Raw genomic sequence first — 15,407 nt, forward strand, 5'->3', positions numbered from 1 at the left:
CCATTCTCCCACTGATGCAATGAGCATTTGCTTACTTATTCGGAACTTCTGAGTCTGATAAATAGGACAATAACATGGGCAAGACACAGATTGAGCTGATCCTTAATGATGAGTCTGTCAAAATAAGAGTATTGGCAAGACCTGACAAAGAAAAGTAACAACACACTAAAATAAGAATTATATATATACAGAACAGACCAAAGGTTTGGACACACCTTCTCATTCAAAGAGTTTTCTTTATTTTCATGACTATGAAAATTGTAGATTCACACTGAAGGCATCAAAACTATGAATTAACATGTGGGATTATATATGGAATTATAAACATAACAAAAACGTGTGAAAAAACTGAAAATATGTCGTATTCTAGGTTCTTCAAAGTAGCCACCTTTTGCTTTGATTACTGCTTTGCACACTCTTGGCATTCTCTTGATGAGCTTCAAAAGGTAGTCACCTGAAATTGTCTTCCAACAGTCTTGAAGGAGTTCCCCGAGAGATGCTTAGAACTTGTTGGTTCTTTTGCCTTCTGTCTGAGGTCCAGCTCACCCCTAAACCGTCTCGATTGGGTTCAGGTCCGGTGACTGTGGAGGCCAGGTCATCTGGCGCAGCACCCCATCACTCTCCTTCTTGGTCAAACAGCTCTTGATGCCTTTAGTGTGACTCTACGATTTTCATAGTCATGAAAATAAAGAAAAATCTTTGAATGAGAAGGTGTGTCCAAACTTTTTGTCTGACCTATATACATATATATATATATATATATATATATATATATATATATATATATATATATATATATATAGGCTATATATATATATATATAGTTTCTGAAAACATATGGGGGAAGATGTCCCCCTTAAGGGACAATGTGGATTCACTTTTAAATGATAACATATTTAGATTTAAGTTTAGCATAATGCAGGATGATAATGTTATAGGAAACATCATCTGCTAATTTAGTTGTTATAGCACAAAAAAAATGTCTTTTGATATAGTTCCTTTTGATATTTATACATTTTCAAAGGTGTCACCAATGTAAAATACTAAACCAATTATTAAGTAATTAAGTTGATTAAATACAAAATTGAAAGCAAAATTAGGACACAAAATTGGGACACAAAACTAGATCAGTTAACCTCAAAACTGTTTTGACTGACTAAATGTGTCAAATGATATTCAGAATTACAAAATAAAATTAGCATTGCCATTCATTCATATTCAGATAGATAGATAGATAGATAGATAGATAGATAGATAGATAGATAGATAGATAGATAGATAGATAGATAGATAGATAGATAGATAGATCAGATAGATAGATCATATGTTAAAATACTGAGTCAAGCAAGGGCCCCTTGTGCTTTTAAGGAGCACACTTTAACATTTATCTCAGAGGGGGACAGAAGGGATCGTTATATATATATATATATATATATATATATATATATATATATATATATATATATATATATATATATATATATATATATATATATATATATATATATATAACGTGTTTAGCTTAATCTATGGCTGTCAATCCGCGTGAATGCTGTTGTGAGCGCATGTCTGCTCGCTTCATTCTCTCTATTCCAGAAAGTGTGACGTGAAGTGTTAGCGCTCAGATTCTCAGAGAGGTCTGTTGAGGGACAGACGGCGCCCGCTTATCACACGCGCACCCCTGAGAAACAACACCAGTCTCATCTTAGGAAAGAATTTATAGACGTGGCGTCACTCCAATTAAATCATCGCGGAAAAACATGAATCTGTTCTTACTTGCTACTCTTTTCTCAGTGGTTTTGGCCGAAAAATCACCTCGGCTGAAATTCACCGTGATGGGTAAGGTTTTCTTTATCTTCAGTGTAATAGTTACAGTAGCTATGCAAGCGAATTCTGTGGAGAGCTCTGGAATTTTATTGTTCTCAGTCTCTGATGGTTATCAGTACTAAAGCAGAAATTGCAAATCTTATTTTCCCCTCGGGAAAACAAAAATGGCTGCGTAATAAGACTTCCAATTCCGTTAAAAAGTCAAATCATTAAATGGAAGCAGGCCAAGAATAGGCACTGATTGCTTTACATTGCTGTTTTGAAAACAAAAACCCATCGAGTCATGAGGCACGTCATGACTTCACTTTATCACGTATATGTTATATTGATAAAGGTTAAGAGTACATAAGCCTTAATACTAAACTACAATAAAAAAAATACAGTAAACGCAACGCGTTTAGAACTGACACTGTTTACAAATTAAGCAGATAGTGATGGAGCCAACCGACCTCAACTATACATATCTTAACACATCTAAGAACCAAATGTTTATACCAGGATGCAGGAAGGATTTTTAACTGTCTATCCATAGTAACATATCTTAAAGAAATGTTAGTGGTGTTGGTCAATAGCTAGTAGTCTGATTGGGATGTATGAGTAAACAAGCTCCTGAACCTTCCTGGAGGCTACAAATGAGTCATTTTCTGATACGACGCTTTCTAACTAAACGTGTAAATGCATTGAATGAGGTTGCTGATTTTGAACGCAGTTTTCGCGTAGAATACGCTGCAAGTGGGTTTGATTTAAGAAAATAATAAGACGCAATTATTCAGAGCTGCAATGCAGGTGCGCGAGCTAACGGGAATGATGGCACTGCAGCAACTGATGCATTTCCAAGACTCAGGGCACAGCATGAGATCAAAAAAAAAAAAAAACACTCGCAAAAGAGAATAGCCCATGGAAATTCCACGAAACGTACCGCTATTATTTATTTCAAGCACGTTCACGGTCTTCTATGTCGCTGCACCCAATATGGGACGTGCGATTCACAAGTGTTTATTTGAAAACATCGACATGTCTCACGGTCATCGCTCTCAGTGTGACGTGATACTACAACCTTCCACAATTACAGTATGAGAAAGCAACGAGAAAGACCAATATGAATCTCCAATGAGGTCTTAGCCGCCCACTTCAGCACCATGGACAACGACGCTTCCCCATAGCCTAAATTCAGGGTCTTCCCTGAAATCACGAAGGATGCGATGGCGAGACAAATAATCCCATAAACTAAAGTGATGTGTTATGGAAAGGACACCTACGTATGCAAATAGAAACCGGATCAGACTGGTTTGCAGGCTTTTTCGACCTCGCCAGACCCCGCTTCGAATAGCCAGTTATTAAATCTCTAACCGCGCAGACTGAGACTCACACCTGTTGCAACGTGTACGTTTTATGAAATCAAGTATCAGAAATCAGAAATCTCCGCTTTATGCAATTAAGTATCAATAATTTATAGCTGCTACCCCTGACTGACAACCACATTTGATAGTTTTCTCCATTTAGGTCAGATCAAAAACACCCACGAAAGTGGTTTAGACATTTGAGTTAAACTTTTAGATGAATTAGATCTCTACTGTTTTTGCTTTAAAACCCAGATTTTACAGTGAAAATCAATTCAAAGCCCTTAAATAATATAACAGAATATTTAACAGTAACTGCATGAGTCCAACAATGTGCAAAATGATTTATATAGAAGTGGCAGGAGAGGAAAATTGACAGTTTTGTTAAAAGTATAGTTCATCCGAGATGAAGATGAGTTTGTTTCTTCATCTGAACAGATTTGGAGAAATTTAGCATTACATCACTTGCTCACCAGTGGATCCTCTGCATGAATGGGTTACTTCATAATAAGAGTCCAAATAAATGATAAGCATCACAATAATCCACAAGTAATCAACACAGCTGCAGCACATCAATTAACATTATGTGTAGGAAAAAGATACATATTTTAATCCATCATTAAGAAATGTTAAACTTCAAACCAATTTTTTCGGCTAAAATATGAGTCCTCTATCCATAACGCTGCTTTCTCCGGTGGAAAAGAAAAAATAGTATAATCTGAATCAGGTTTAAATATGCATATATCAATTGAAAACAGTACAAAACAATTCTAAAGAAATATGATGATGGATTTTCATTTGAGAGGACAACAGAGGATGCACTTTTTTAACAATATTATGAATTAAGGACTGGTATTTTGGCAAGAAGTGACATAATGATGGCTTTGGTTTTTTTTACAAACATGCTTTTCAATTCACAACTGACTCACTTCAATAACTGATGGACTGGATTACTTGTGGATTATTGTGATGTTTTTATCACCTGTTTGGAGTACTATTTTGATGGCACCCAGAGGTGAGCAAGTGATGTAATGTTAAATTTCTCCTAATCTGTTTCGGTGAACAGAAGCTTACATCTTTAATGGCCTGAAGGTAAGTAACTTTTTAAGCAAATTTAAATTTTGGGGTGAACAATTCCTTTAATGCATACACTGGATGCAACACTGGTTCAAATATTCAATTAATATTACCACAGAGTTTAGATGCACAGCCTTTCATCTAAAAAAAACAAACAAACAAACAAAAAAAAAGAACAAGGAAAAAAAGCACCAGAAGCATTTCAATTAGCTCATATAAAAAGCCTTTTATTTTGCTTTACCAACTACATATTTTTATGGCTAGTTGCATTTTATTATTTGCATTTACATAGTTTTCCCTGTGACACATTTTTGAATTGCAACTCACCAGTTGAGAACCACTATTTTAGTAGACACACATTATTTATTCATGCAATACGTGGATATACATATAAAGACTGCCAGAAACATTGTTTATACACAGCATTTCTGTCAATTTGTCTATAGAGTCACCTCGGTTTCGCTTCATGAAACCAGAGAACTACACAACGGTTTACCACCAACAGAAAACTGACGTCCTGTATGTGGGGGGCCAAGGGGTCATCTATAAGCTCACCTTCAGTGATAAAGGAGTCCATGACAAACAGGTAGGGGGTCTGACACCATAACCTGAAGCCAAAGTAGATCTATCACTGTCCTAAATCCTGACCTAGATAGCTGGTACTCAGCAAGTAGTAAAACTGTGCTATTATTTATGGAGCAGAAGAATGCTTTATAATGGAAGCTCTCTGAAATGATTACTTGTGGATGCAAAAAAACAAGCATTTCTTTCCATGGATGGATAGTTATGGTTTCTTATCATTTTACTGTTGCCATAACACTTAATTACCTGTATCTCACTGTAATCATAAAATATAGATTTAACATGGTGAGAATAATTTGTTGGTACATTATATGTATGCAAGTCTGCATGATTAGTAATGTTGTTGATGTGCTCACAGATCCATGCTGTAATGGATGAGAATGCAAAAGAGACATGTGTCTCTAAATCACCAATATGGAAGGTAAGAGAAACAATCTGACAATATTTAGTCAGTCACACCTCAAGTTGCCTGTGATTTCAAGCAAATAATAGGATCATCTTAACTAATTTAAGCCTAGTGGTTCCCAGTGCACTCACAAATCTAACCACAAGAAATGACCAGCACAGTGTGTCCAGTTCTTATAACTATCAGGTTTAGCTGGATTATAATAAATACAGAATTCTGAAACTGACGGTAATCAGAACATTTGTGAACATGGATTCACTGCCCTGGTTCAACATCTACAGAAATAGTTATCCATGATGAGTAGGTCATCACTCACAGTTGACTGAATGAGGCTATTTTTTAAGGGTAATGGCACAGACAGCCAACTGATGAGTGATGGGCTTCTTTAAATATCTAAAATAAAGATGGTGTTTAGGAGTGGTTATGTTGATCACTCTGAAAAAACAAAGTTGATTATCCAGTTTAGTATAGAAAAAAAGTACAAAGATAGACCCTCTCCAAACCCACACTGGATGACATACTGTGTTTAGCAAATATATATATATTTCTGTAATTTATAACAGATGATGTCTATGTGTTTTGCATTGACACAAATTGTGTCCTTTCATCTTTCCGTAGCAAGAGTGTGATAATTTCATCACAGTAATTGAGAGAGTCGGCGATTCAGTTGTGGTCTGTGGGACAAGAGCCGGTGCTCCTAAATGTTGGCTCCTGGTAAGAAGCCTTACCTGCCATTATATATGTAACTATTACAGTCCTGAAGCAGTTTAAACTCCCATCTGTAGCAATGTCTTTCTTTTGACATTGTTATTGTTATTTTCTACATTTACATGCATAACTACAACATTGCATTCAGAGTAAAAACAAAAAACAAAAAGAAAAACATGCACACCGCACCTGCTCAAAGCTCTTTTAATATCACAACTGTTGTGAAGACACTTATCGAATGTTAGTTGTTTTAATCACTACTGTATTTAAGTTGCCTGATTTCTCAAAGTGCTGTTGTGTCTATGCAGTTTTTTTTTTTTAAAGAAAGGCTTGAGAAGTACTGAATAAACACATCATCTCTCTCACCCAGGTAAATGACAGTGTACTGACAGACATGCCAGAGGAAACAGCAGCGTCTTACATCTTGGCACCTTTCCCTTCTCAGCGCTCTGTCAGCCTGTCAGCAGGTAGAGAGAGGGGGGAAAAGAAATATGGAAGAAAGATGAGAGAGAATGTTATCTGTTATCTTTCATTTTGATGGGTACAGTGCATCAGAATTTAATATAACTTTTAATGAATTTTGTTCTCTGATATGACATAAATTACATCCCGCAGAGAACAGAGATCCAGGTGTTATAAGCAAAGCATTATACTGAAAATATATAGTGTATTGGATGAAATAACAGCACAACTTCCAAAAAGAACAAAAATCCCCATAGTATATGATAGAGAGAGCTCTCACACCTCTCAAAACACCTACAAAATTGAGGAGTTTATATTATATGTGTGGTTAGCAGAACTGAAAGGTCATCATTGATTCTGACTAAAATTGCATGTCTCAACAATGTCTCTTCTGTCAGTCAGAAGGAAGTAGAAGCAGCATTTGAATGAAATTGCTTTGTGTGAATTCACAGCCTTCTATTTTAGTTTGAGTATCAAAGTAATGCAAACATGTCTAAATTTGAACTGAACTGAACTGTAGTCACAGAGCTTTGGCTGATGGATATACTCTCTCTCTCTCTCTCTCTCTCTCTCTCTCTCTCCTCTTTCAGATGGGAATCTGTACTCCGCTTTGTCAGCAGTTGCAGGACAAACTGGCTCTATCCGCCGCACATATGGCTCCAAAAAGCAGCTGAAGACAGAAAATAAATGGTTACAGAGTGAGTTACTGCATAAGCAGTTTGGAGATTTTCTTGAAGGACTGAGCAAATGAATCCAGCTATGCTGTGTCAGTTTATTATTCAATCAGATACATTATAGTAAAACAGAGTTTATTTTAAGGTCATAGAGTAACCAAAAGAAAACACTGAAAAATAAATCGGGGGAAAAAAAGAAAAGAAAATATAGATTTTTAAATAAAAAAATAAAAGCCAAATGTTCACCAGGACTAAATGTATTTGGTAAAAAAAAAAGAAAAGTAGTAATATTGTTTACAATTTATTACAATTACAAATATTATTACAATTTAAAATAAGTTTTTTAATAAGCTGATTTGGTGCATTTCTTATAAGAAACATTTCTAATATTTTAATATGAATATTTTTGTGGAAACATTTCTATTATTTGATTAATAAAAAGTTTAAAAACAGCGTATGACTTTTTTATGATAATGTAAATGTCTTTACTATCAATTTTGATTAATTTTAATAAATAGGTATTAAAAAGGTATTAAAAAGTCTTACTGAATCCAACTTTTGAATTGTAGTATATGGAATGTATATAAATTATGTATATAAATGTAAAACATTTTATTTAAAAAAAATTCTAGTAGTCTTATATCATTCAAACAGAGCAGTATTGATAGCAGCACCACAAATATTTTACTTATATAACTGTCTGCATATTAAACTGCAATAGGACAAAGCATTTTAAACATTAAAACTTTTTTACATAATCAATGTTAAGGTTGTAAAAACTGATACTTTTAAAAACAACTTTAACTTTAAGCCTATGAAAATAATAAATGTGCTCTCACCCTCTCTCTCAGATCCCCAGTTTGCTGGAGCCGCTGTGATACCATACACAGAAAAACTCAAAGATGAGATCTATTTCTTCTTCAGCGAGGTCAACAGTACAACCAGTCTAGATGAAGAGCCATACAGGGCTCGCATAGGACGAGTCTGCATGGTAGCAAGCTTTTATCCATTTTTGCTTCATATACACTGCTGTGAGGACACTAGATTTCTGATAACCTCTGCATCTGTGGCTCAGGTTGATGAGGGAGGGCTTCAAAATGTGCTGCCAAACTCCTGGACTACGTTCCTGAAGGCACGTGTGATGTGTGGGAAAGCTGGAACTCCTGTACAGTACAACAACTTCAAGCAGGCTTTCGTTCTGTCCTCTACTTACCGCACTGGGTTGATATACGGCATCTTCTCCAATGCTTGGTAAGCAGATGTCAAGTCTAAAAGTGAGTGGGAAGACATTTGACATCAGGCTGCTGAAATAATGCCTCCAGCAAGACTACATTATACACCAAAAAATACACCACTATAGATTTTTACTCAAAACACTGAACAAAAACATTGTCAGTTTTGTTTACTTCAATCTTATTTTTTTAAAGGTATATAAAAATATTAGTACCATACTGATCAATATTACAATTGCAAAAATGTATTAGTGGTTAGATATTTAATGCATTTTTAGTGCACGCTCATTTTCACAATTCTTACATTAACACTGGTAAATGTAATCTTTAGCAGATGGCTGAATGAATATAGAATTTTTTCATACTGTAAATTATAATGTTGGGGATCCTAAAAACACTTATAGCATTTGAAACCAGTTTTATATTTAGTGTTTTATTTATCTATTTTCATGATGGTAAAAAAGTAAAAAATAATTACTGTTTTATCTGTATTGTTCTGAATTTTAATATCCGTGCAACGCTATTGTACTTGACTCATAACATTTATCTGTGCTGGATTAAAGGAATAGTTCCCCCCAAAATGAAATTTTGCTGAACATTTACACACCCTCAGGCCATTCAAGATGTAGATGAGTTTGTTTCTGTATTGGAACGGATTTGGAGAAATTTAGCAATACATCACTTGCTCACCGGTGAATCTTCTGCAGTGAATGGGTGCCGTCAGAATGAGCCTCCAAACAGCTGATAAAAACATTACAATAATTCATAAGCAATCTACATGACTCCAGCTGATCAAATGTCTTTTCATGCAAAAAGCTACATGTTTGTATAAAAACTACTTATCATTGGCCAAAACATGAGTCCATAATCCATAACAACACTTACAAAAATTGTCATGAGTTATTCTTTTAAGATCCATTCCCACATGTATGTATTTTACAGGAACACTACTGTAGTGTGTGCATACTCCATTGAAGAGATTGACCAAGCCTTTTCTAAATCCAATCTGAAGGGCTACAACTCACCTTTATCAACTCCCCGTCCTGGAATGGTATAATACACTGAAACATTACCCAAAAGCAAAATTATGTGCCAACAGACAGTCATATGATTACTTTCTAAACATTTATTAAATTAATTTTGAGTCTATCTACAAAACCTAATTTGTATGCTTCACTTTTATCCAGTGTGCTTTTAGGAATAACACTTCCGCTAATAACCAAAAGATCTTGACTGTGATCAAGGATCACCCTGAGATTGAGAACATGATCATGCCAGTCGATGAAGCTCCTCTGGACCTGCCAGTTCAAGACCACTTCACACATATTGTGGCAGACACAGTCTGGGCTGTCAATGATGAACACTACAGCATCATTTATCTGGGCACAGGTACTGTGAATTCCAAAGAAATTCTATTTTGCCTAAATAAATATAGACTAAAATATGAAAACTAAAATCTTTAGAATTTAGGCATCGCAACATATTAATTTACAGTATATTCTTTTTGAGATTTGCTAAAGATAACATTTAACAATGTTATTAAATCATTAATGTTTTTAAAGATAAACTTTAAGCGAGCTTGCAAAGGTAATCTAAATGTAAAAAGAGTGAATGAGCAGCACTTTTAAATATTTTTAAACTGAGATATAATGATAAAAAAAAACTCTACAATCAACAAATATTGCCACCAATATCTTGCACCCCATTTCTCATTGTATTGTTGCTTTTGTGTCTTTTCCAATGCTACTTTTTCCTGTGTTTCCAGAGAAGGCAAAGGTCCTGAAGGTGCTCCATGCCATAGAAGGAGCCTTTATCATAGCACAGTACTCTTTATTCCATGATGATAGTCCCATTATCAACATGGCCATTGACTCTAAAAAGGTAGAGACCCACATTTTAAAGACACTAACTCACATTCAAACAGGACAATTCTAGCCTGCAGTGATAGGACATATTATTCCACTGCAATCTAATTATTTTTAGCTTTGAATCACTCTTTTACTTTATTATGAGAAAGCTATTTAAAGGCCGTTCACACAGATACTTAAAATAGTGTTTGATAGGAGCCAGATGGCACCTTTCACCCCTGTATTCTGCTTTGTGCCAGGGTCATCTCTATATTGGCACAGAGCTTGAAGTCCAGCGCATCCCCCTGGCTGATTGTGGTCGTTACGGAGCCAGCTGCCAGGAATGCATCCTTTCACGAGATCCATATTGTGCGTGGGATGTGTTTAAGAAGAAATGTACTGCAATCCCAGCAGACTACACATTTGGCACTGGGTAGATATGGACTCACAAATATCCCAAAACAATAATGCATTACTGTTTTTCCTGTTGAAGTAACCCAAGTTTCATATTTTTCTGTTCTGCCCATTTAAAAATCAGAACTCTTGTTCAGACCCTTGACCACTCCAATGCCTCGGTCTGTGGCTATGTTACAGGTAGGTTGCTCAAAAAGACTTCTAAAGGTGCAGTTTTCTGGTTTTATCTATGAACACTTTATAGGACTGAAGTATCTGAAATATTTCCAAACAGTTTCAGACTCTTCTTACCAAATTCCCACTCTAACCCAATTTTGCACTGATTCTATACACAGTGGGTATTGAAAAGAATCATCCATCTTTAAAATAATCACATTTAGTTGGTTTGCAGCTTGAAATGAAGACAGACACAGTTTTGGATTTATCCAGCTGAATTTAATCGTGCAACTTGACATAAGCCCCTTTCCCACTGCCATTCCGGAAAATACATGGGTAATGTGTCCCGGCAATTGTTCCAAGGTCGCTAGAATTTGCCCCTTTCACACTGCCAGTGATTACCCGGAATATGTGCGTGCGTTCACACAAAACCCGTAAAGGTCCCGTAATGACACGTGACATCAGAATTTGACGTGAAATGTACGAGTAGAAATCGCTAGGCACGTTAACTTTCACTTAAGCTGGTGAACGATCTCAGATTCAGCGCGGAAAGTGAGGAACTAACTGATCTCTGCTTCATTACAGTTTGCACATATTTTTTTGCCGTGAACATTGATCTGCCTTCAAAACACCTGGTAAAAGAGTCGCGCGATAACGTGCATCATCACTACGACACCCTTTACGCCATTTGTTCTGGCTTTTGTTCACACATCGCTCGTTCCGGGACTGAACCCAGCAATGTTACTAGGTCCCCGACCCGGGACCAATCCTTGAATCAATCCCGAAATGTGTTTGTGTTCATACAGAAGGCGACCCGGCAATGTTCCGGCAATTTTCCAGGTCCAACTTGTAGTGTGAAAGGGGATATAGACATAACACCAACATGTCAACATAAAAATTTAATCACTGAGCTGGAAAAAGAATTGCCCCCTCCAAAAAGTTATTTGTAAACTCAGTCACGTGTTATTAATCACCTTCTTAATTGCAAACAAAGTCACTTGAATTTCATCTGTGATCAGCAGTGATCATTTTGATTAGCTCAGCATGAAAAGAGAGCTTTCCTGGAGCATTTCAGTCCTTGGTAGTGCAGCTGAAGCAAACAATCAACTATGGGTGGCAAGGCACTGTAAAAGATATCTGGGAAATTGGTAAGATATCTTTCTCAATGCCTAGAAGCACAGTGGAGTCTGTTATTAAGAAGTGGATTACGACATCGATCCAAACTGGTTGAAAGAGGCAGGAGGAAAATGATCAATGAGGCTACCAAGAGTCCAACAGCAACTCTGAAGCAGTTGCAGGAATTTATGACAAAGTGTGTTCATTGTGTGCATGTGAAAACAATATCACAAATTCTCCACAAATGTGCACCTTGAAGATTCTATGAAAGATGAGACTAAAACTGTATTATTTGGCCTCAACACCAAACAATATGTCTGGTAGAAATCCAATAAAGCTCACCATCAATATAACAGCATTCAAGAAATTCAGTCTCTGTGAGCATAAGAGACTTCCTCTATCATACTTATCACAAATTTTAAACAGTAGTGTATATATAAAATAAAAATATTTTTATTCAAAATGATTTCATCACTAAAATATTTCCTGTCATCCTTTGGCTACAGCTCCTAAGGCACGTAGCACCATCCCCAAACAAGTTTTAGTGGATAAAGATGGACCCGTCCTGTTACCATGCCCCGTGCGTTCCTATCATGCAACTTACCGCTGGGAGAAAGACAACTGCATCAAGCAATATCCTTGCACTATCTCCGGTTCCTCATGTGTGCTGGCACCGACCCCTGACCTGCCACTGAAGGAGGGCGTTTTCCGCTGCATGATGGAGGAGAGCGGCCTGCAACAGGAGGTGGTGTCCTACAAGCTGGTGTTCAACGGTGGGCCCCTCTCCGCCTCACTAGCCTCCACCCTGGGGTCGGCTCTGCTGCTGGCTGGTGCGGCACAATGGCTCCTGTAGATCCAATGAATCCCGGGGGCTCAAAAGGAAAGAAGTTTAATTCTAAGATCAGCAGAGCATGAGTACCTAGGCCGGTCCAACTTAAGTGCAGGGGAGCAGCTGGTCTCTTATAAACTGTGTTTCTTATTTCTTATTCAAAGCAATCACTAGTTTATTATTTTCTTCAAAGGGCCAAGAAAATGCCTGAAATTGTCTCTTTTTGCAAAATGCTCTATCATACCAAACTCCAGTGTTATTATGTATAACATAAACTTGTGTAAGTGAACTATTTCATGCCATCAGCCTGAAAGCATTTAGACTTATATACTGTATATTAAATATCTAATACATTACTTGTATTTGTACTGCATAATACATTGCTTGCAAAATGTTAGTGCCATAATTCAGATGTTTCAGAGAACTGCTTTGCTAACTACACTAATGAAATGACATGAAATCCAGATCAGTTTTTTTAACTTGATTAGTTTTCTTAGTGACATCACTTTTCAGTAAGGTTCAGTTACATTAGTTAAGAATAGGGTATCTTGAACTAACTATGAACAGCTTTTACAGCTTTTAGTAACCTAGGTTAATTTACAACTATTTAATATATAATATATAATATATAGTTTGTTGTCAATTCATGATTGTTCATGATAAATATTAAATAATGTTCATTTGGATAGACTGCACATTATAAAGGTAAAAAAAAGGCAACAACAACAAATAAACTGCTTTAAAAAGCAAAGGAAAACTTTTCAGTCACAGCAGACCATTTTTGCAATTTTTCAGATTATTGTGATTTATGCTCCCAGACATTTTTTAGGCATGGTGAGTTTGGTTGATTCTTTATGTAAAGAACTTGAGATGCTAAAATGTATTAAGAAATTAACATTTTATTAATTTAATTCATGCTGTTCATTTTTTATTCATATACCTAATGATTTAACAAAATTGAACCTTATTTTAAAGTGTTACTTCTCGTTGGTATGTAGAATTGCTGAGTTACAGATGTGTTAGATGTGCGAGTACATGCTGAAACGTTAATATACTGTTATAAATCCTTCAAATTTCCATTGTGTGCCATTAGAACAGCTTTGAAGCCTTAAAACGAGGATGAGTTCCTTTTAAGCTGTAAGGGTCACATCCTAAGCACAACTTGCAAACTAAGCAGAACCTGCAGAATCTGCTGACTTTATCTTTCCATTGAGTCATTCCGACCTGAAGCAGAACGTTATTTCAGCACGACTTCAGGACTGCATATAGTTGATTTGTTTGCGCCTGTTTAGCAAGTTTGAAATCACTTAACAATTAGAAATGAGAACTGGAAAACAAATCCATACAAAACTGACACAGATTCGAATGCTTTTGCTTAGTGGGTGGAAAGGAATAATAACCAGAATCCTTTATAATCAGTTTATCTCAATACATCAATTTGTTTAACATACAGGCATAAACACTCATGCATCCTTGATGTCTGTACTTTTCATGCTCATGAAGTACATTTTAACATTTTATATTCAAATGAAATAAGTTTAAGTACATGTAACATGGAGCTGCATTTTGTAGTCGCAGTGTACAGAGGCTCAATTATAATGTTTTAATTGTAATACTCTGCATATGCCATTCTTCACCATTGCTGCCTATGGGAATAGAAAGTATTCCTGATGGATCTAAACAATCATCCGGCACTAAAGTGTTCAGAGTGTAAATCTGTCCCCATTTTTCATCATAACATTTCATTTGATCATGACTTCAGCCGATAAAACTTTATAGGGGTTATCTTATACACATTACAAAAAGGAACAAACAAAAGATGCTCATACAGGAACGACCTAACACACTTATTAATCGTCATCTGCACCCCTAACACACACCCCACCACTATTTCTGTTTTTTCTCTCCTGCTCTCTCTCAGAGCAACTGACCCCAAATGCCAATTTTGTCTTTAACCTTGTTCTTTCCTCGCAATATTGAGTGTTATGAACGAATTGATCACTAATTAACCAGAAGTGCATTGTATTTCAGATGATGGATGCTGTGACTCTTTTTTGTATTTAGTTATGTAGTTAGCAGTGTTGTAGCAGTGTTGGTTTATGCATTAGTGCATTACCTATTTATGCTAGTGTGTGCTACCCTTCTGTTTGCATGCTGAATGCCACAGCACTGTCACCCTCTCTCTGTACTCGTACCTCTGTCTCTTGGCCTAAATGAAGGAACGTTGCAGTGCCAAACCAATGTTGTGTAATTATCATCAAAGAGCTTTTCTAAATTTTCCACTGTGCTTTGAAGCCAGACGTTTACCTTTCTGACACGCATATATCTAGACACATGCACACACTCTAAAATACTTCAGGCAGTGTAAGCGAGACAGGGTCCTGTGTCTGTAAACAACGGTTATATGTTTAGTTTTTTTTTTTACTCTGTAACTAGTTTGCAAAGGTAATTTGTGTTTTTATTTTCTGTCTGTCATTTGCTATGCCATTTTTTTTTTCTTTTTTGCCCGAGGCAGGGAGTGTTTTCTCATGTAGGGACACTCAGCATGGTCTACTGTTCAAAAGCATCTTGCAGTTGTGTAAGCTTGCACTTAATAATTAATATTTATAACTGGTTACCAAATGTCATAGCAGTTTTTTTCTAAAGGGACTGAAGACATTGTAAAATACAGAAACATTGAATAATACATTAAATGTTTCCCTGAAAATGTGCATTAAAATAAATAACAAAAAATCTA

The 15,407-nt window shown here is 36.1% G+C and overlaps 1 protein-coding gene across 1 annotated transcript; it reads left to right on the forward strand.

Moving 5' to 3' along the window:
- Positions 1-1,593: 1,593 nt before the first annotated feature.
- LOC128030153 (semaphorin-7A-like) lies at positions 1,594-15,407 on the forward strand. Its single transcript, XM_052617637.1, has 14 exons — positions 1,594-1,839; positions 4,691-4,830; positions 5,185-5,247; positions 5,851-5,946; positions 6,311-6,407; positions 6,993-7,100; positions 7,928-8,067; positions 8,152-8,327; positions 9,251-9,359; positions 9,496-9,697; positions 10,074-10,189; positions 10,416-10,588; positions 10,694-10,749; positions 12,348-15,407. The coding sequence occupies exons 1-14, from the start codon at positions 1,761-1,763 to the stop codon at positions 12,692-12,694; spliced, it is 1,902 nt and encodes a 633-aa protein (XP_052473597.1). The 5' UTR covers positions 1,594-1,760; the 3' UTR covers positions 12,695-15,407.

This window comes from Carassius gibelio, chromosome A16 (assembly GCF_023724105.1).
Source record: "Carassius gibelio isolate Cgi1373 ecotype wild population from Czech Republic chromosome A16, carGib1.2-hapl.c, whole genome shotgun sequence".
In the NCBI taxonomy this organism is placed as follows: Eukaryota; Metazoa; Chordata; class Actinopteri; order Cypriniformes; family Cyprinidae; genus Carassius; species Carassius gibelio.

What these genes read in the sequence shown, in the direction of transcription:
- LOC128030153 (XM_052617637.1), top strand. Translation starts at nt 1,761, where the DNA reads ATGAATCTGTTCTTACTTGCTACTCTTTTCTCAGTGGTTTTGGCCGAA. An exon ending in GGCATCTTCTCCAATGCTTG is followed by an intron (nt 8,328 to 9,250) that starts GTAAGCAGATGT and finishes TGTATTTTACAG; the next exon opens with GAACACTACTGTAGTGTGTG. An exon ending in GGTCTGTGGCTATGTTACAG is followed by an intron (nt 10,750 to 12,347) that starts GTAGGTTGCTCA and finishes CTTTGGCTACAG; the next exon opens with CTCCTAAGGCACGTAGCACC.